Source organism: Ammodytes marinus, assembly GCF_949987685.1.
Source record: "Ammodytes marinus genome assembly, chromosome: 17".
Lineage (NCBI taxonomy): Eukaryota > Metazoa > Chordata > Actinopteri > Uranoscopiformes > Ammodytidae > Ammodytes > Ammodytes marinus.
The window spans coordinates 5,136,782-5,156,640 of NC_137221.1; the positions used below are offsets into that span (position 1 = coordinate 5,136,782).

The following is a 19,859-nucleotide window of genomic DNA, read 5'->3' on the forward strand; positions in this document are numbered from 1 at the left end:
GGGGCTTTGAAAACAAACACTGATTGCAGAAACATTGTAATTAAAAGCCTTTCACTTAAGTAATCACAAATGGCAGGCAGGTCTGGACAGTCTGAACTAAAGTCTGTCCTGTACGTGCACACTATTCTGGTACCGCCCACCTACCTACTTCCGCTCAATTTTCATTTCACTCCAGTAGTCTTCTGTACAAATGAAATGAAGTACGATGGTCTGGTTGGACCAGGCTAGGTGCACACTGTATATAGAACTGGTCTGACGTAGAGTGAGCGCTTCACCTACAGTCTGTGGTTAAGTTTAACATTTTGAAGGAGTTACAAGCAGCTTCATTATTATTTCAACAACTTAAAATAACAAACAACATGGAAATGAACAAGGTGACTCCTTTATAAATACTGGAATGTACCATAATGCTTGTATTGGCCCCTTATCAAAAAACTATATATAAATAGTTGATCAGTTTTGTAGTTTCACCAGTGAGAGATATCTGGTGATGTAGTGTAAAGCATCAGTAATGATGTTATTGTTACCTGCAGTTTAATATGTTTTGTGCACTAATATGTTATAATGGTTAAATTGTTAATGTGTTGTCCCAATACAATGAACAGTATACATTTAAGTAACTCAATGTGCTGGTAAGGCAACTGAACCTATATGGTAATGTTTCACTTTCAAAAATGTTGTAAAGAAAACGATCACATACTCCTTTACAAACCCAATACAGAAAGTGTCTTAATGAATATAAAACAAAAACAGAAAGTATTTATTCTGTGCAGTATCTGTAGTGTAATAACCAGCCAGTGGGTCTTCAGTAGTTGTACCATTACATTTCAGTATTGTCCCTAAATGCATGAGATACTATAGTACTGAAAATATCTGTAACAATCCCAGTGAAGATAAAGAACAGAACAATCAGAGTGTTTTAACCACAGTGGGACCCAAAAGAAAACATATTCCTTTGAACAGCAGAGGAAAATGAAAGAGAAACTATGAGGTTACGTTTCTCTGAGGTTTCAAAGGTAAACAACTTGACCTGTGAACAAAGAACATCAGGACCTGAATGACTCTATGATGCTTTTTTAAAATTACTGCAGGAAATATAATATTGAAATTTCAAAGACAGACAATTCCGAACAAATAAGAAAATGAAATGTGTGGCACTCCTCATAACCAGATGTTGTAATGTAAAAAGAATAAAACAAATATTTGACTTCTTTGTGTGCATTGAAAGGTACTGAAAAAATTAGGTTTTCTTTTCATCCGGGTCAATCAATTGATTACAAATCTCTTTAGTCCGCCATTCATTGGCTTGTAAACACACTATACACTGTATAGCTTAGATAAGACCATTGACCATTGTTAGGTCTCAATACTCCTTATTGAATTTAATATTTCTGAAGAGACTCACTGTAGCTTCAAGATCATTTTCAGTAAACCCACTTTCTCTACAATTGATTAACTATTTTCAAAGCAGACAAAACGGCAGCAAACGCATCAGGATTACAAGTTAGTATTTGTTCCAAGTCTGAGTAAAAAAAAACACATATATTTCTATATATTTACAGTAATAATATAATTCTCAATGCAGATCTTTTTATGAACAACAAGAAAGTGAAAGCAGGTAAGAGCAGCAAAGCTGAACCTCCAGAGAGGAAGTGTTCAGCTCATTAGTTACAGGTAGTGTATATGTTTATATAGGGCTGGACCAATTGGAAAACAGATCGACAATTCTCTTGGACTTTTTGCTACATTCACACAAACAACATTTAGGTTGCGTTCCGAATCGCATACTTTCTACTATATAGTATGTAGAAAAAAGATTTAGGATGTCCCGATTCTTGTGGCCAGATTTAGGATGGTTAGAAGTACCCGGATGTCCTACTTCATGCGGCCAAGATTGTTAGTGTTGAAAAGTGCATCCTATTTGGGCGATTCTGACCCACAATCCAGTGCGCACGTGAAGTGACGTCACATCGACGAAGCCTCCATATGAAAACAAACGGGGATGCGACGGATATAAAAGCAAGAGGCAATATCAAGGCGCAATGTTATGATGAAATAAGAGAGTAAAGTATGTCCCAATAGTATGCCTACTGCATCCTAACTGGATTCTTTTTATCGTCAGATGTAGTATGTAGAATAGAAAAAAGAAAGAGTATGCGATTCGGAACGCAACCTGAGTTTTTAAGTTGAAAAAAAAAAGAGCAGCCAAAAGACAAACTTGTTCCTGGTATATATTCTGGTATATATTCATTCCTGTGCACACGTCTAAGACCTTTCAGGGTTCCCTTTTGATGAGGATAAATGATCGTGCCTTTTCCTGTAATCCAGGATGGGCCTCCAGCAAAGCAGCAAAGAAGGACTATCTAAACAACATGGCAGTGCTGAGAGTTACGTGAAAACACAGATGCACCACTGTTGCTGCACCAAAATTAAAACAAAACAAAAACCTTACATATCTGCAAAATTCAGCTTGTTCTTTAGCTGAATTATAAGTAAGTTTCCTCTTGCAGATTATACATTACAATACTGCAGAAAATCACAGCAATTCAGAAAAGTCTTTTTTTTAAATGTTATACTCCACTGATGCCATCATGTTGGGACAGAAGGTAACAGTTAGTGAAGCACTATTTTTTCATTTTTGGTTTCTCCTCGACACGCACAACATTCTTCCCAAAAAAAAATAGAAAAATGTAATTACATTTCTGATATTTAAAACAATAGCTTACTCACTGAGACATAAGGTCCATATTTAATGAGGCCACTTTTCGGAGGAAAGTTTCCTTAAGTCTTTGAGGAACGAGAATTGTGGATCATTTTAAGATGGCATCAGCACGACCACAAGTGTATTTCAGAAACTTCACGGCACAACAGTCGACTGGACTCTGAAAATCCTATTTTTCTACAAACATTTACAAGTTCTTAAGTTTGTGTGTCCAATTGGAGCCATGCCTGTTTTTCTCCACTCTTTACAAAGTACACACTTTCTATTTGAAATATTGGCAGTTACAGGTGTTTCAGAAGAGCACTGCGCTTCTGCAAAGTTTACAATGTAAAATGTAAGAACAGCGGCAGCAACAAGAAGCACGACTGAGGCACCAGCTGGACACAACACACACTTTTGGTTTAAGTCACGCTGCTATCATTGGCACCGACTTCACACACGTCCTCATCACACACCTGTCGACCCAACCCTAGAGCACCAAACATCCCTGATCCCCGACCTGCACTCTGAGAGACCCCTAGAAGCGCCCCAGAAGCCGCCATGTTGCCGCTGTTACTCACACTGTTGTTGCTGCTGCCGGCTGAGACACTGGTGTGCTGCGGTGACAGGAGATGTTGAGCAGAAACAGAGGCTCCTCCTCTGAGCACCCCGCCCTGTCCCTCTCCTGCAGACAGGAGGAGGTGAGGGGAGGAAATCAAATCTGGCCCCTCCTCTCCACCACCTCTATTCCCTCCCTCGCCGCCCTCTCCCAGCCCGCTGCGCCTCTCGCAGTGCGACCGGTGCCTCATGAAGCTGTCGCGCCACATGAACTTCTTGCCGCAGCCGAGGCAGTCGTACGGCTTGAGGCCGGTGTGCGTCTTCATGTGCTCGGTGAGGTGATGCTTCATCTTGAACTTCTTGGCGCAGACGGGGCAGTGAAAGGGCCTCAGGTCCAGGTGCATGTTAATGTGGCGGTCCCTCATGCTCTTGTGGGTGAAGGTCTTACCACAGTGGCACATAAACACTTTCCCTGAAACCCCCAAGTTGCTGTTACTGCCTCCACTCCCACCTCCATTCCCCCCGCTGTCCAGGCCATCCACTCCCAAAGCGCCCTGCACCGACAGGTGGACGGCCCCGTGCTCCAGACCGGGACCTTTGAAAGAGGCTCCACTGATCAAACCCCCTGCCATCCCCATAGGGGCGGCGGGGTCCAGAGAGAGGCCAGAGGCCTGGCTGTACAGGAGGATCTGGTTCCCCTGCATGTCCAGGGGGAAGAGCTGGGCCCGGGCCGAGGCTGCAGACTGGACCTGGCCCAGCAGCGCTGACACAGCACGACTAGCGCTCTGGCTCTGACCCGCTGCGCTGTCATGAAGGTGCTGGGCTAAAGTCTGCTCCATTAAACTGCCTTCAAACTTGAGGTAGTCTTCTGAAGACTGGCAGTAGTCCACCTGGAGACAGACATTGAAGGGGTTTTAGATTTCTGATGAATGCAAAAAAACTAAAACAAAAAATATGTACTTGTAAAACTATGGATTTATTTCAGTTTCACTTATAAAAGACACATTTTTCTACTAATAAAAACTTCCGCTATCAAAATATTTTGAGAAACGGTAGCCTGTAGGTTCCAACTCACCTGTGAGTCCATGTCGTTGTCGGCTCTGCCCCCCAGCTCGGCTGAAAGGCTCCTCACGTTGGAGATGTTGAAGTTGTTTCTCTCCCTCTCTCTGGCCAGCTCCATCTCCCTCTCCTCCTCATCCTCCTCCTCCTCCTCTTCCCCTCCCTCCTCCCCAGACACTACTATGAGGTCGTCATCCTCCATGCGTTCTGTTTTCACCACCACCCACTGTTTACGAGGCATGATGCTGGGCTGGCTGTAGGTGGGACGCTTCTGCATTGGCAATGCTGAGTCCTCCCCATCCTTTCAACAGAGACATTTCACATTATAATACAGTTAATGAATGATATCTGTTCTTTGTACAGTAACTTAAAATGTGTGCAGATATGTTGCTTTTTTATCTATAATTATTCCCATCCATCCATTTTAATATTTAAAAAAGAAATAATTGTTGAGCTGCTTGAAAATATATATATATATATTTTTTTAAGATATTTTTTGGGCATTTTTATGCTTTATTGATAGTGCAGAGAGACAGAGGTGAAATGGGGCAGAGAGGGGAGTGACATGCAGAGAACGACCGCGGGCGGGAATCGAACCCGGGTCTGCTGCTGGGCCCGGCCGGGGGACGCCTTACCGACTGAGCTAAAGGCGCCCCCTGCTTGAAAATAGGTTTAAAATAAAAAGTAAAAAAAAAGTTTTCCACATCATTATAAACTAACATTAGTGTCGGTTGTTCATACGTCACCTGATAGGACGACACGCCAAAGCTGTCGCTGACCCCGACCTCCTGCTCCGACACTGAGCTTGTTTTCTTTCTCCTCCCGCTGCCTCCTGCTCTTCCTCTCTTCCTCTGGTGGTACAACACCTCCTCCTCTTCCTCATCCTCCTCTCCCTCGATAAGGAAAGCCTCCCCTCCCCCTGATGGGGCGCAGTAGCTGGGTGTGTTGCTGGCTCCTCCTCCGTCCACTGAAGTCCCGGCTACGGCGGCACCGTTTCCCCCAAAGCTGCTACCGTCTCTGGGACTGAAGTAGTTGGTGCTGCTGGGAGACTGGCTCTCGCTCACTGATGGGCGGCTGGGAGGTTGTGAGGCTCGCTGGGGCTCGTTGGAACATAAAACCCGGGCTTGACCACCACCACCACCAACACAACCATCACTGCCGGCTCGGTTACCACCCCCAGCACCACCGTCAACATTGCTGCTGCTGCACCCGGGGTTAGCTGATCCTCGGCTGGCTGCGACACTGGCTCCGTCCTGCCCACCGCTGCCTCCTGCTCCACTGCTGGCGCCCGCAGCCCGGCCCTCCTTCAGCAGCTCGGTGCATTTGTCCACGATGTGCCACATCTGCAGGACGCTGCCCACCGTCAGGTAGTTGACGATGTCATCACGCAGCATGCGGAGCTGACCGGTGTAGGCGCAGCTCAGCACGCTCTCAAACGCCAGCGGGTCCATTGCTGCCGGGATGGAGACCGTAGACATGTTCTTCAGTAGAACCTGGGAGAGGGTGGAGAACGACAGATCACAATTACACATTTATTGTTGTTATGATAAGCATAGAGCTCTCACTCTGCCTCCACGGCCTCCTATATCATTCACACACTGATCATGGTCATTAATGTACATGGTACAGCTTAGATCTTGTTGAGTAGAAAGCAGAAACTTGGGATAAAATGAGCAGCTGGGTATGCACCAGAAATAAATTAACATTCATGCATCTGTTTTATGTAGGCCTATGCATGTTATTTTGTGTTTTACGTTGCTTAGACTACAATGTAATGTGCTTATGTCGTTTTTACTTTAGGATTCCCATTAACAACAGGAAAAGGGACTGCCAATAAAACTACCCTTGCAGCTCATTCAGGTGCATTTACATGTTCTTTTTAAGAATGTTAATTAAAGTACACTGTCCCTTTAAAAAAATTCTTATGCTTTTATGTATAAATGTTTTAGGGCTTCACTCTCAGAAATGTATATATATGAATCCATGTAGCTTTCCTATGGTGTCATACTAAGTAGAGAACAAGCTTCCTAGCAGTGAAGTGGCAGCAATGTGCTCTCACCTGGTCATGGAAGTAGGGAGAGGAGGCGGCCAGGACACAGCGGTGAGCTTTGAACACCTGTCCCTGGACGTGGATGGAGAGGTCACACAGCCGGCCGTCTTCCCTCTGTCGGTTCAGGCTGTCCAGCACCAAGGCCTGGGCGCCGGGGAAACACACCTGCACCACAGAGCCAGAGCTGTTGCTAGGGGCTGAGCTGCTGCTGCTTCCCACTTCCATGGGCAAAGACTGCATCTGGGTGGTAGAAAATATTTCCGTGACTCCTAGTTTTGGCAGTTGAGTTTAATGTATTAGTGTGAGAAAGAAAAAAAATGTATGTGTGACATTCTTCTGACTTCCAAATATATTACATCACCATATCTTTATTAGTATCCCTTTTGAATATTTTGCGTTAATACCTTTTAAGAAATGAAAGTAAGTGATTTGTAATGAATTATTGTTATTTTTTATTCCCAAAATACAGTTACAGGTACTCAGTTCCCAGTTTATAACATACTAGAATACACTAAAGGCACAAGTGCCTTTAATATATTTATTACTCTACCCTCTAATATTAATGGTATGATAAACCTAATGAATGCAGATGCTTCCACAAGGCTGCACTACATGGTACAATTAAGCAATTAACAGCAGGCCCAGGTGATTCTGATGATACATCTAGATTGTAAAGGTCCAAGTGACTTTGAAAGAGGTTTCATTGTTAGGACACGGAATGCTGGAACTTCAGTCACAAATATTGGCTCATGTTCTAATAGCAACAGTGACTAAAGTTACAGCTGAATGTAGATATATGGGAACGATGTCAGTAAATAAGGTCAGAAATGTTGGTTGACTGTGCAGATTTGAAGCTAGTGCATAAGTGCGATTGGTAAAAAAAATATGTATATATATTATTTTTAAAAACAGAAGGGTAACTCTTCCTCAGGTAGACATGATCAGACTGTAAGCAAAAAACAGACAAAATGACACAGAGAGGGATATTATAGCAGAGCTGTGGTGCATGAATCCCTCATTACAAATATGAATACACATTTGAGAGCCCAGTGGTGCAGAAACCGCAGGCACTGTTCTACAGAGAAAAAAGTGATATGGTCAGATGATGAGTCACATCTACACTGAATTCTGCACAAGTTAGCTAGTGCATGTATGACTACATAAAGTAAACGGTAAGGGCCTGAATGCTTTACCCCTACAGTGTTCAAATTTGGTGGCATTGTTATGCGCTAGGGGACATTTAAATGGCATGGTTTGGGTCCACTTGTCCCCTTAGTTAAGAGGGAAGGTTCTAGGCAAATCAAGTTGTTATGAGTGATCACCTTTATCCAATGAAGAAACATTTCTATCCTGATGGTAACTGCCTCTTACAGTATGACAATTCCCCCATCCACATGTGGGGTCACTGAATGGTCTTTACAGTCACCAGATCTCAACCCAATGAAACACACATGGGATATTTCAGACTAAGAGGATAGACAGCGCTCTCTAGCACCACCACCATCATCTGAACACCAAATCATTTTGAAGAATGGTGTTCATCCCTCCAGTATAGTTCAGAGACTTGTACAATCAAGTCAAAATTACAAAATGTGGTTTATTAATAAAAGCAAATACCAGTTAATCTAACTCCCGGTTATTTCCCCACTCGACTAATTCTCAAACAGCCAAAAGACTCAAAGATGAATGTTCTGATTAAGTGGGATCCTTCATCACACACTAGATGAATGCAGACGGAGCAGCCAATCAAAGAAGCAGTGAACTCCATTGGTTACATTGTTACTTAGAAAAGACTCTTAATTTACGCAGAATATCCTACTTGAGACGGTCCAGAGCTGGGGAACCGCCTTGTGCAACTGCAAACCTTAAGTGTCTGTTTGAAGTCTCTTTTGTTCAATCTCAGCCTCAGTCACAGTCACACAGTGGCTCTTTGTGAAGCCAGCTCCTGCTGCATGTGACTCTGTTTGAATGCAGAGACAACGAGCTGCACATGATGAATATTTACAGCTTAGATGCATGTAATAGCTACTGTATGCAATGAATGCCAGTTGGGTTATAACAGACTGTTCCTGCACTGACTGTACTTTGACAACACAATGATAAATATGAAATGCTGATATGAACAGTGTCATTTTGCACTTTACAGAAAAACTAAAACACACACATGCAATTAAAAGGTCATGAACAGGAAATCCCATAGGAGCCCTGCATGCCACTGTGTTGCAGTTGTTAGTAGTGCATGGGGAAATCAACAGCTGGAGCACAGACACACTTTGAGTTGACAAGCTACAAAAGCAAAGCTGCTGGTGGAAAATGAAGCTGGCGTTATTGTGCATACGTAGCTGTTGATGGAAGTCTTTTCCTTTCAGACATCAGACACAGAAACAGTTGCTTCACATTTTAATCATACAGTTACAGATGTGATTGTTAGCCTGCTAGCTAGCTCAGGCGGCTAGACACACAAACCATTAAACTGACCGTTTTAGTTGAGCCTGCAGCCTTCAAAGGGACAGTCTGTGGCCGGGCTCACGGCTCGGTGTCCTGCCACTTCCTCCAGGGCCCGAAGTTTGCGCACCATTTTTAGAAAATGTTCTTCCCATCGGATCTCTCCTGCAGCAGCAGACAGCGACGCGTCGCCTTTAAAAGGTTTCCAGACAGACGAGCCAGACTTTGGCCGACAAAAAAAATGTATTAAATAAATAAATAATTAAATCAATTTCACATTTTACATCTGCACTAATTTGACTGTTTCTCATCTTTATCCCAAATCATCCACAAGGAAATACAATTATATTGGACACTAAATATATATATACGTTAGTGTTTTTAAACCGCAGCAAGGGGGGAAAAAGCTTTTAAATACAATCCTACATCCCTCGTCTTAGCATCTTGAGAGCTTTATAAGAACTATTTTATACATTTTAATACCAGCTAAGCTGAGGCCTTATTTTCAGAAGAATATAGCCTAAATTAAATTGCTTTTAAGACTGTAAAATTATCTGCAGGAAGCCTGATACATATTTCTTTAATATTGTATTGTTTTTCCTCCAGGGTTGACATGCAAACTTAACTCACAACTGCAATAACAGATTGCTTTTTAGCCAAAGCAATCTGGAACCAAAATAAAGGCCACTAGATGTTCAGTTCTCAAACAAACGAAAGTTTATTTCCATATCATAGACAACGAACTGACTTTAAAGTAGAACAAGAAAAAAAAAGAAAATTGTTTGGTTGGGAAAATGGCTTTGGTAATGTTACACAATTTACAACAATATGCATTATTTAAGGACATGAGAGGACCAAAAAGTGTCCAGCCTTTATTATAGATGACAAAGTTGCTGAGTAGAAATTCACAAAACATTTGAAAAATAATAATCCCTGGCCAAAATGTGTTCAGTTAACATAAGCACAGCCAAAGTTATACACAAAAAAAGAGAGGAAAAAAAAGTGCGGAAGGACAAAAACGTCCCCAAGAGCACCTAAGGGTTAATTGTCTGAGTTAAATACGAGTATAAGTAGCCTTTCTACTGAATCTCTTTAATAGAGAGTGTATGAGTGTGTGTATGAATGGGTGAATGTGGTAAGATATGTAAAGCGCTTTGGGGCTGCGAAAATCGGCTACAAGGCGCTATATAAGTCAAGTCCATTTACCATAATACACAGTATTGGGCCAGAGAGGCAGCTGTGGCGAGGTCTGGGTGGTCGACCCTCAACTACAGAGTCGGTGGTTCGCCACAAGACGAGGTGTCCATCAACATGTCTGTCCACTGAATCCTAAATCGCTCCTGATAGTTATCCTGATATCAGTATATAAATGGTCTCCAGTCTCAATGGGACTTACCTGTATAAATACAGGTTATATAAAAAAAAAAGAAATACAGGTTAGTTATATATATATATATAAAAAATAGTACAATGAGAATAAAACCATCATAGGTTACCACCAAAAATTACAGAATATTTTCAGTTGCACAACATTTTATTTGCAATTATTGTGTGAGTTATACAGATTAGAACATGCTATATATGAAAAGAAAAAGATAAAAAGAACTGAGTAATGGGGCGCTCAGGTGGCGTAGTGGATAGAGCCCGTACCATATTGGCTCCGGCCTTCGTTGCAGTGGTCACGGGTTCAAGTCCGACCCATGGACCTTTACTGCAGGTCATCCCCCCTCTCTCTCTGTCTCCCCATTTCAACTCTGTACTGTATAATAAAGCTTGAAAATGCCAAAAAATAATCTTAAAAAAAAAAGAACTGAGTAATGCGGGCTCTTTTATTAAAATATGTCCAAAAGACATTGCATGTCTCAATTAGAGAATTACCTCATTAAATAAGAACCCAAAGCTCTATATGTGTTAAAAAGAAAATCTGAATAGAAATATGCCTATTTACACAGCCACTTTAGTTACGTAAAAGCACAAAAAACAAAACCTTTTAAAAAAGCCTTCATTGGTGATCACAAATGAAGGCTGAAAGTACGTGACAAACAGCATAATATGCAAAACAATTTCAATGAACATTTAAAGCGGTGACTGTCATGGTGATAATAGGACAAAGTTGTTTTTTAAAACACTTCGCTCTACTTCCGGTTGGCACTTGCAGTTCCAATAACACATTCGTTCACCTGTAAAGATAAACACAAAAGATTAGATGTCAAATATCCCAAAGGCACAACTATACAAACATCTCCTACAATTAAATAATTATTTCACATCATTTTACATTATAACACAATCAGAGTGATACATGCATTTTGTTAAACTAGTAAACAGATTTCAAAAAAAAAAAAAAAAGTAAGAATAAACTTTATTTATCCTAACAGAAATTGTTGGAAGTCTCATCAACAAACACAGAAGGCACTGACCTTGCTGGCGAACCGGAGGGAGTTAAGAGTTTCCCCAAAGCTGTCTGGCTCTGGGGCGATGTTGACAAACATAAGGCTGGGATCAGAGAAACAGAAACACAACTCAGCATTAATAAACTCATAAGAAAAAAAAAATGCTTAAAATGTCTCTATTTTTCTTACACAACTAAAATGCCAGTTATAATAATAACAATGTGTCACTTAAATTACACAGAGACATTTGGAAACAATATAAAAAAAATAGATAGACCGATGAATGAGATTTTAAATTACAACATCATAAAAAGAGAAAATCATCAAATCCTTCTCTCAATGTCTTAGAAATGTTAAGACTTTTGAAAGATTTTTTTAAATAACAATCAAGGCTTTACTGTTAGATTAATTGAATGCCTTTTAAAAGACATTAAAACGATTTGCAGGATCCCCGTTACTGGGTGAAATTTTAAACATAGTAGGGCAATAAGTTGGCTGCCCTGCCCAGCGGCTGAGTCTGAGAGCTTACTTGTAGAATAATATGCTTATGAATATGTTAAGATCCCTGTACTATGGACTATTATTATTACTTTGGTGTACTGAGGCTATGTTGATTTAGAACTCACGTTTTGAAACCGACCACATTAATTGAAGAGTAGCTACCCCCCCCCCCCCCCTTTTTATTTGATTCAATTTTATTTCTTTGTGTTTTTTTTTTTTTTTCATATTGATCGATTGTTTGTTTTTGTTTCTTGCGGTGTGTGTTTTGTGTTGTTGGGTGTGAGGGTGGGATGTGGGTGGGGTATGTTCGGGAGAAAAAGGGGAAAAAATGTGTACTCTGTGCTACAATTTTGTTATTATTAACATTTAATAAAAAAAAACTTTGAAAGAACTCACGTTTTGCTGTTTCCTCCCAAGCAGCCCTGCAGGAGGTAGGTCAGCTTAGAGTTCCTATATGGGATGTGGCTCTCCTGGAACACAAACAAAACCAATTCATGTTATAAACTAAATAAATACTGAAACGTTAACAGAATTAAGATAAGCATTTTGTCACTCCCAGTTAATAAATCAAATATCTTTGGCTTCACAAAAGCTGCAGTCTATCTGAACCAAGTGTTGTCTTTGTCACCAATCCTCCTGTTCACAAACCTTGTTGGCCAACGCAGCGATGACGATTCCCAGGTTGGACAGAGATCCGTTGATAGCCGTCATCTCTTTGAATCGCTCGCCCTGAGACTGGCTCTTCAGCATCCGCTCACTTCCAGCCAAATCCACCAGGCACAAAGTGGCTGTGTGCACAAAAACATGTCAAACAATTCAAATTAAAGTATACAGTGAAATCAGATTGCAAAGAAACTGCAATTATTCTGCCTCATCAAACAAGATACCCGTTGTTAGTTACCTACCTGTTGGCAAGACTCACAATAACATGAATGCTGCGTCAATAGACCAGATTTTAATGAGCTCTAGCCACAGGGTTCTGATATTAGCCACTTACAAGTTAAACCACATTCCTGATACTGTCATGAGTGGGATTACACTCACATTTGCATTTGACATCCCTGCCAGCATTCACTCCCTCGATATCCAACTGGAAAACTGAATGGGACCGAGAGGAGCGGTCATTCTGGGCCGTCTGGGCTGTGGAGCGATTCTTGTTGGCCAAAGCAATCAGGCCGAGAACCTGGCAGGAGGAAGGGAACGATTAGAACATTAACAGTGAGATAACAAATTCACACACTGATGGGTCAATCATACCTGTATGAATATAAAAATGAATGAGCTCAGTTCGGCTGTGGTTTACTATGATCTATTAATATAAGGTACTATTCTTTTTATGCTTAACAGGAGCGTAAGTAAAGTGACTGAGATATCTGCCTGTCATACCTGATCTTCGTTGGAGACCTTCTGATAGGTGAGGTTGCTGATAGTCACTTCGTTGTTAACCGACTTTTTGATCTCGTGCTCGGGTCTCTTGTTGGGCTTCCCGGTGAACAGGAGGTCGCGTAGGGTCTCGTTGTAAATCTCAACAAAGCTCGCCGTGAAGCCGAACTGAATGAAGAACAGAAATGGCTCCAATATTTAATAAAAACAATCAAGTTTCCCTCATCAGACTTTGCATCACCTCCACATATACTAACATTTGGTAGTTTGAAATGTATGCTTGTTTGTTTTGGTGGCTGGTAGAAACAAAAAGGAAACGGCATTAATCTATATCGGTGTAAGAAAAGAAAAGAAAATGTCCTCTCGTGTGTGGCACTGCATTGGGTTGAGCATTAGTTAGGCAGCTTCTATGAATGGCAAAGTATGTTTGAATCTTTAATCTCTTCTATGACAAACAAAGTCAGGCTTTACGTGTTTAACTACTTGGTTTAATCCTTAATATTCTCTTCATTGTGTCTCACTGTGATTCTTCTAAATAGCCTAAACCAAGTTATCTCTAAGTTTTAACATTGATTTTTGCATTGCTCTGAGAAAAATCACACCGGTGTAAACAAAATCTCAGTGCTACAGCCTGTTCTAAATGAGCTTGTTTTTGTAAATCTGTCTCACACTGAATTGTGACATTGTGTTGTCCTATAAATATGTGTCAGAATGTACTTTGTGACTTCAGTAATCATCCATATGTTTCTGAATAATCACTGTAAAAGTGTTGAGCATTTATTATTGTAGTTTAGGTGAACAAATAGTGTTGTTCAGTGTGCACTTAAAAGAATAAATAAAAATCAGTTGAATTCATTTTGAACTCTACTTCCTCCTCCCCATCATGACATAACCATTGACTGTATAAAAGGACATTACACACTAACCTCCCAGCCTTGTGATCTCAGTTTCTCTGCTGCTCTGAAGATTTGCTGCACGCCTCTTGGGATGACGCCCCTGGCTTCATCAAACTCATCTCCCTCCATAGTGAAGGTCTTTCCACTCCCTGTCTGGCCGTAGGCAAAGCAGCAGACGTTGTATCCGTCCAATGCGGACTGCACCAGCAGAGAGATCTCCTCAAAGACCTGAAAACAAAGTGACAATAGCAATGAATTTCCTGCTCTGATAAAACAAAACACAAGAATAAAAAACAGTTTTTTTTTATACAGTTCGAGTTTATTTTATGTACAACGTGTGGATGTTGTTTACCTCCTGCTGTGAAGCCTGTGGGCCAAACACCCGGTCAAAATTAAAGTTGTAATTTTTCTGTGTTTCCGCAGTTTTGCCGGTGTGAGACTGAAAAGTAGAGATGACAGAATTTACTTTTTCAGTTACACCACACAAAGCTAAACGTTATTTCTTTCAGTCACTTCTTCTTTGAGGTGCTTTTGTTATTACGGGGCACTTTTTATCGCTTTGACACGAAGAGAAATGTTAGTTATGGTGATTTGTACATCCATTTTTTCTAGACATAAATCGTAGTATTACCTACAGAAGAAAACAGTTTTCACAACAACAAAAAGTGCTTCTGATGAAATGGCATCACTGATTCTCACCTCCTCAGTTTTGGCCAGAGTTATAGATTTGTTGTTCTCACAGGACGGGAGCTGGATATGTTTGGATTGGCCTCCATCCGACAGAGGACGTACTCTGCAGAAGACCCGGATATTTCCCTGCACGAAAAGGGTGATAGGCAAAGAAGTGATATCAGTCAGAGAATATAAACAATGTTCCTTTGGTTGTTGTATAATCAACGGAGAACGTTTTGGTTGTCAAGACAAATTTGACAAAACCAACCGTAGAAATTAAGAGTAATTTTACAACATTGTTTTTCCTCAGAAGAGTTTTAACTGGAGAAGAACTGGAGGCAAGTCAAAGCAGGTGGCCCAGCTGATGGAGCAGCTGAAAGACCTTTGAGGGTGCCATCCCGGGCTGAGTTGAGCCCTCATTGTAACTTGCCTTGAGCTCCTGGATCGTATTATGAAGCTGCCTGCGCGCCATCTCTCCGGCATGGAGGCTGTCCTCTTGCTGGGACACTGTGTCTCGGAGAGAGCGCACCTCCTCTTGTGTCTCTTTGAGGCTCGTCTGCACGCGGGACAGGGTGGCCTCCTGCACTGAAAGCTTCATCTGAAAAGGGGAATGACAAAACACACACACTCTCAACTAGAATCTTTGTCTTTTAAATGTTGTTTAAATTCTTAGTTTTTAAATGTTCAAGTCCTTTCTTGGTTTATAAATGCGGTGCTGCGCCCTAAAATAAATAATTGTCCTGTATAAATCTATAGGTAGCGATATTGCACAAGTTCCATTTGGGTTAAGACACTTCAGGCAGGTAAGGTCTGAAAAATGGCATATTACTTACTTATTATAATACTAATGCAAAGCCAAAATAAGCAGCATTAGCTATAAAGCAGCAGACTTTGTACCTTGAGGGTTTGCAGCTCGGTCTCTTGGCTGTCTCGCACAGTCTCCATCACTTTGTACTTTCCCTCCAGGTTGGAGAGTTCCTTGTTAAGAGTGTTCCTTTCACTCAACACCCCCTCCAACTCCTCCCGGACTCCTGCCAAGGCCTGCAGCTGCTCCTCATAGTCACTGAAAAATAAAAATAGAAAATTGAGGACAGTTAATAGTGTTCAAGCAGACAGTAAAAAAAGTAATTGAATTAGTTTTTAGAAATGAAATGGTCCTTGTACCTGATCTGGCTCCTCTGCCTCTGAAGGGTTCTCTCCATCTCAGCCACTTTGCTTTGGTTCTGGACCACAGTGCTTTTCAGCACCTCGTTTTCCTGGTTGACTGACTTGACTTTGGTCTGGTAGTTACGGACCTTTCCCTCCATGTCGCTGACCTTTCCCTTCAGGTCCCAACCCTGCCGCTTGTTTCCACCCACAACTGTTCACAACATCAACAACAGGTGTGAGATTTACATTGCAACATCAGCCTAAAAATTCTACATAGGCATTTCCAGAGAACACATGTTGCTTTGAAAATGCTCTATTCTAAATAAGGATATGCACTTAGACAACAAATCATGCTGTAAAGTAACATATTGCTGCCGAAAAGGTTAATTCAACTAAAATTTTAAATCACTGGCCAATTCAAATGCTTTTAATATTAATGACTAATCTAACTTAATCCTGATTTGTCATTTGTCAGAATGGCTTGTAGTTTTAGTTCCCTAGTGCCAGAAATACAGCAAATAAAAAATCTCCAAACAATAACTAATTTGATGTGACAGAACCCAGTGGGATTGGTATCTCACCTGGTTTGGCACCAGTGGTTGCAGCAGCTGGCTTCGCGTTGCCTCTTGCTGCAGTTGAAGCTAGAGGCTGTTTCATGACACCTGATGGAGCAAGAACAGCAGCATGTGTTACCCTGGTAATAATACCTAGTAGTGCTTATGATAATGAGGATCAATCACTGTTCCAGGTAAGTGTTTGTGAACAATAGGCCAAAAAAAAGACATTAAAAAAAACTTGTCTTACCTCTGGAAGGAGCACCAGCCACGGTGGCAGCGCCCGCAGTTCTGAATAGCTTTGCTGTGTGAGAAGGAACGTGAGACAGAGAGTTAGGTTTTTCCTTATTACCTACCAAAATAACAGGACAGAAAACCCCAAATACTTAACTACTTTTTTTTTTTAAATTACATTTAGCAATTATAACATTATTTCACAGAGTCCTATTTTAGTCTGTTAAATTGTGGTAAATTACACAAATAAGCATCTAGAGAGAAAATGCACATTTGCAGAAGTGGTTTACAAAGCAAAGTTCTACTATGCACAAATGCTTACACGAAAAGTTTGGTTCAGTTTCGGCTTTTTGATAAACAAGGAATCTGTCATTCGGGTTTGAGTGAGTGAGTAACTTACACACAGGAGCTCTGGCTGTGGCAACCACAGGCCGCCTGACACCGACGGTTGTTGCCGCAGCATGTGGTTTGACAGGCTCCGGGTCTTTACGAATCCTTTTCTGCAAAGAGAAATAACACCACCAGCGTAAAAGAAGAGCATTGACTCCACGGTTTTTGGGCTTCAAGAATTTACATTATTTTGCAAACCAATCATACATGATCATTTTCTATCGTCTATTTATTATATGGGGTCCATGAAGTGTGTCACTCAGCAGCCTGTACTTAAAAATCAATACAGAGAATAACTAGTAAAGCAAATGAAATGAAAGATGCATATGATTTTTGGCACAAACCTGAGCAGGCGCCATGTCATGGCTATTATCTGAGCTTCCAGTGCTGTGTGAAAGGACTCTCTTGCTTGCGGAAACTGGCAAGCGGGACATGTTCTGCCAGGGGTTTAAGAGGTAAATGATTATGATCAAAACAAACTCAAGTATTAACATTCCTTTGTCACAACATACTTTCAAAACAGGACATAACTAGCTCCAGTTTGTGGCTAACCTGTATTACCATAACATCTAAGCATCAGTTTATTTCAGATATAAATACTAAAGTCATGTTTAAAAACACAATTTCTCAAATATTATTGCTGTTTTAAAGAAATGTCCACAACTGGATGAACTAAACATTATGTCCACTGCATGACAAAAGATTTCCACCCGTTCTTCGTTGCAACAAATATCAGAAAGTAAAAGGAAAATCTCAGTGTATGATTCCCAGTGTATTTCATTAACACAGGACGTATGGGTGCAGTTTAAGTGAACGGTACTGTAATTCAGACGAAGTTTCGGATAATTTACCAACCCAGTTGGTAGTATCTGATGTCACCACTTTGGTAAATGTTCGATCAGCGAAATATAGGTTAACAATAGGTAGAGTAATACATTAATGATCGCATACAACATTTAGAACCAACAGTCTGCTACACCCATAGACTACATAATTAGACAAAAACACACACTCTAGATCAACACAAACATAAAGTGAGTAATCCAAGTAGGAGTTGTAAGAAACTAGCGATGTAAAGCGAATTAGCCAGCGTTGGTATCACTAGCCTTAGCTGTTACTGGCCGTTAGTTTGAGCATAACAAGGTAAATAGCTACGTTAAATATAGCCACTATCGCTCCTGTATCGTTTCTGAGCAGAGCCTCGCAACTTCCCTTTAAACCTTTGCCATTAATAATGTATTTTATAACTTAAATAGATGAAAGAAAGTTACCTTTGTTTAAGTTGAATTTCTCTACTGTTCACTGTAATCCACCGTCCGCAGCCGTTTGAATTTGAAATTGAAATGTTTTGGTGGGTGTTTAAGACTAGTGTTGTGATTGGTTTAGCCAGCGTAAACCCCGCCTCCGTCTTTAGGTGTGCTTGTTACAGCGTGCGGAGTGTCCCGGTTGGGTGGGATAACACAATGTGCACGGTTGTCAGTGTGTTGACGATGACTTTATGAACAAATCAAACGTATCATCACAATCCATGACCATGTTTACTGCTTCTATTTTTTCCCCGCTTTTTTACAGTCTATGCTCGTTTACTGTAGCTTCTTGATTCTAGCTTTTTGTTTGTTCTGTTTGTTAAGATAAATTAGTTGGTCTGTGACCTGAATTCAGTAGTAAAGTGTCAGTCAACTTTAGCCATAAGTCAATTTTATAACATTCATTGTATTACTTCGATGTAGTCTACTCTAAATACACTGTTGATCGTGTGCCCTCTTGTGGCCACATGGAGGAATTACACCACTGGCATCAAGGTAGACACAATAACAAAGTATTGTACTTCCGCTCCACACTTTCAATCAAACTTAAACGATCTGACGTTAGATGTTTTTTGTTGTTTTTAAACATGTGTTCAAAGTAAAAAATTATAAAGCCAAGACAAATATGTAAATATGTATTGGAACGACAGGAAAATAGATTTAAATTACTGTACATGGCCGTTGGTTTTATTGGTGTAATTCCTCCCTTGGCCACAAGAGGGCATACGAATAAACATAAACTACGACAGTAACGTGTCCAACACTGAATCGAATTGAAACAATTAATATTATAAAATTAACTTAATGCTATCGTCGACCCACATTTAACTTGCTGTTATTTATAGTCCCATACTAAATAATTTGCTTTAAAAAAAACGTTTCTTTCCTCTTCTTCTTTTTCTTTTGAGGAGAATCAGTTTGGAAAAAAAGAAAGTGTATAGGCTTAATTAAGTGTACACTCACTGGCCACTTTATTAGGTACACCTGTTCAATTGCTTTTAAAAACGAATAGCTAATCAGCCAATCACATGGCAGCAACTCGATGCATTCAGGCATGTAGACGAGGTCAAGACAACGTGCTGAAGTTCAAACCGCGCATCAGAATGGGGAAGAAAGGGGGTTTAAGTGACTTTGAACATGGCATGGTTGACAGTGTACGGCAGGATGGATGGATACATGCTATCGTGTAGTTTACGCCCAATTCTGACCCTACCATCTGTATCTCACAACTGAAATCGAGACTCATCAGACCAGGCTAGATTTGACCAATATTATATTGTCCAATTTTGGTGAGCCAGTTTGAAGTGTGTAACTTTGATACCAGTGGTGTAATTCCTCGTTGTGGCCGCCAGAGGGCACACGATCAACAGAAACATATTCATGCCCCGTTTGCAGGGCTAATCAGCTACATCGATTTAAAATAGTCCTAATGAAGGTTAAGAAATCGACTAATCGGCTAAATTTGACTCACAATAAATAGTTTTAATTTGATTTAGTTCAAACAAACATTCAGTCATGTTTCATGTTGATCGTATCGCTGTAGTTTGGCCAAAGGGAGGAATTACCG

General features: G+C 40.8%; 2 protein-coding genes across 2 annotated transcripts; both read right to left on the reverse strand.

Annotated features, from left to right (window-relative positions):
- Positions 1-2,644: 2,644 nt before the first annotated feature.
- zbtb22b (zinc finger and BTB domain containing 22b) lies at positions 2,645-8,985 on the reverse strand. The gene is made up of 5 exons (XM_080045009.1): positions 8,847-8,985; positions 6,378-6,608; positions 5,065-5,811; positions 4,335-4,619; positions 2,645-4,149 (listed from the first exon to the last, which is right to left on the reverse strand). Exons 2-5 carry the CDS (start codon positions 6,606-6,608, stop codon positions 3,124-3,126), a joined length of 2,289 nt encoding a protein of 762 aa, XP_079901135.1. The 5' UTR covers positions 8,847-8,985; the 3' UTR covers positions 2,645-3,123.
- Positions 8,986-9,787: 802 nt separating this feature from the next.
- Positions 9,788-18,303, reverse strand: kifc1 (kinesin family member C1). The gene is made up of 17 exons (XM_080046131.1): positions 18,257-18,303; positions 17,330-17,422; positions 16,996-17,095; positions 16,612-16,665; positions 16,389-16,469; positions 15,823-16,018; positions 15,556-15,721; positions 15,089-15,256; positions 14,686-14,802; positions 14,339-14,425; positions 14,017-14,214; positions 13,094-13,258; positions 12,752-12,890; positions 12,356-12,495; positions 12,104-12,177; positions 11,234-11,309; positions 9,788-10,993 (listed from the first exon to the last, which is right to left on the reverse strand). Exons 2-17 carry the CDS (start codon positions 17,417-17,419, stop codon positions 10,949-10,951), a joined length of 1,896 nt encoding a protein of 631 aa, XP_079902257.1. The 5' UTR covers positions 17,420-17,422; positions 18,257-18,303; the 3' UTR covers positions 9,788-10,948.
- Between the last annotated feature and the right edge of the window lie 1,556 nt (positions 18,304-19,859).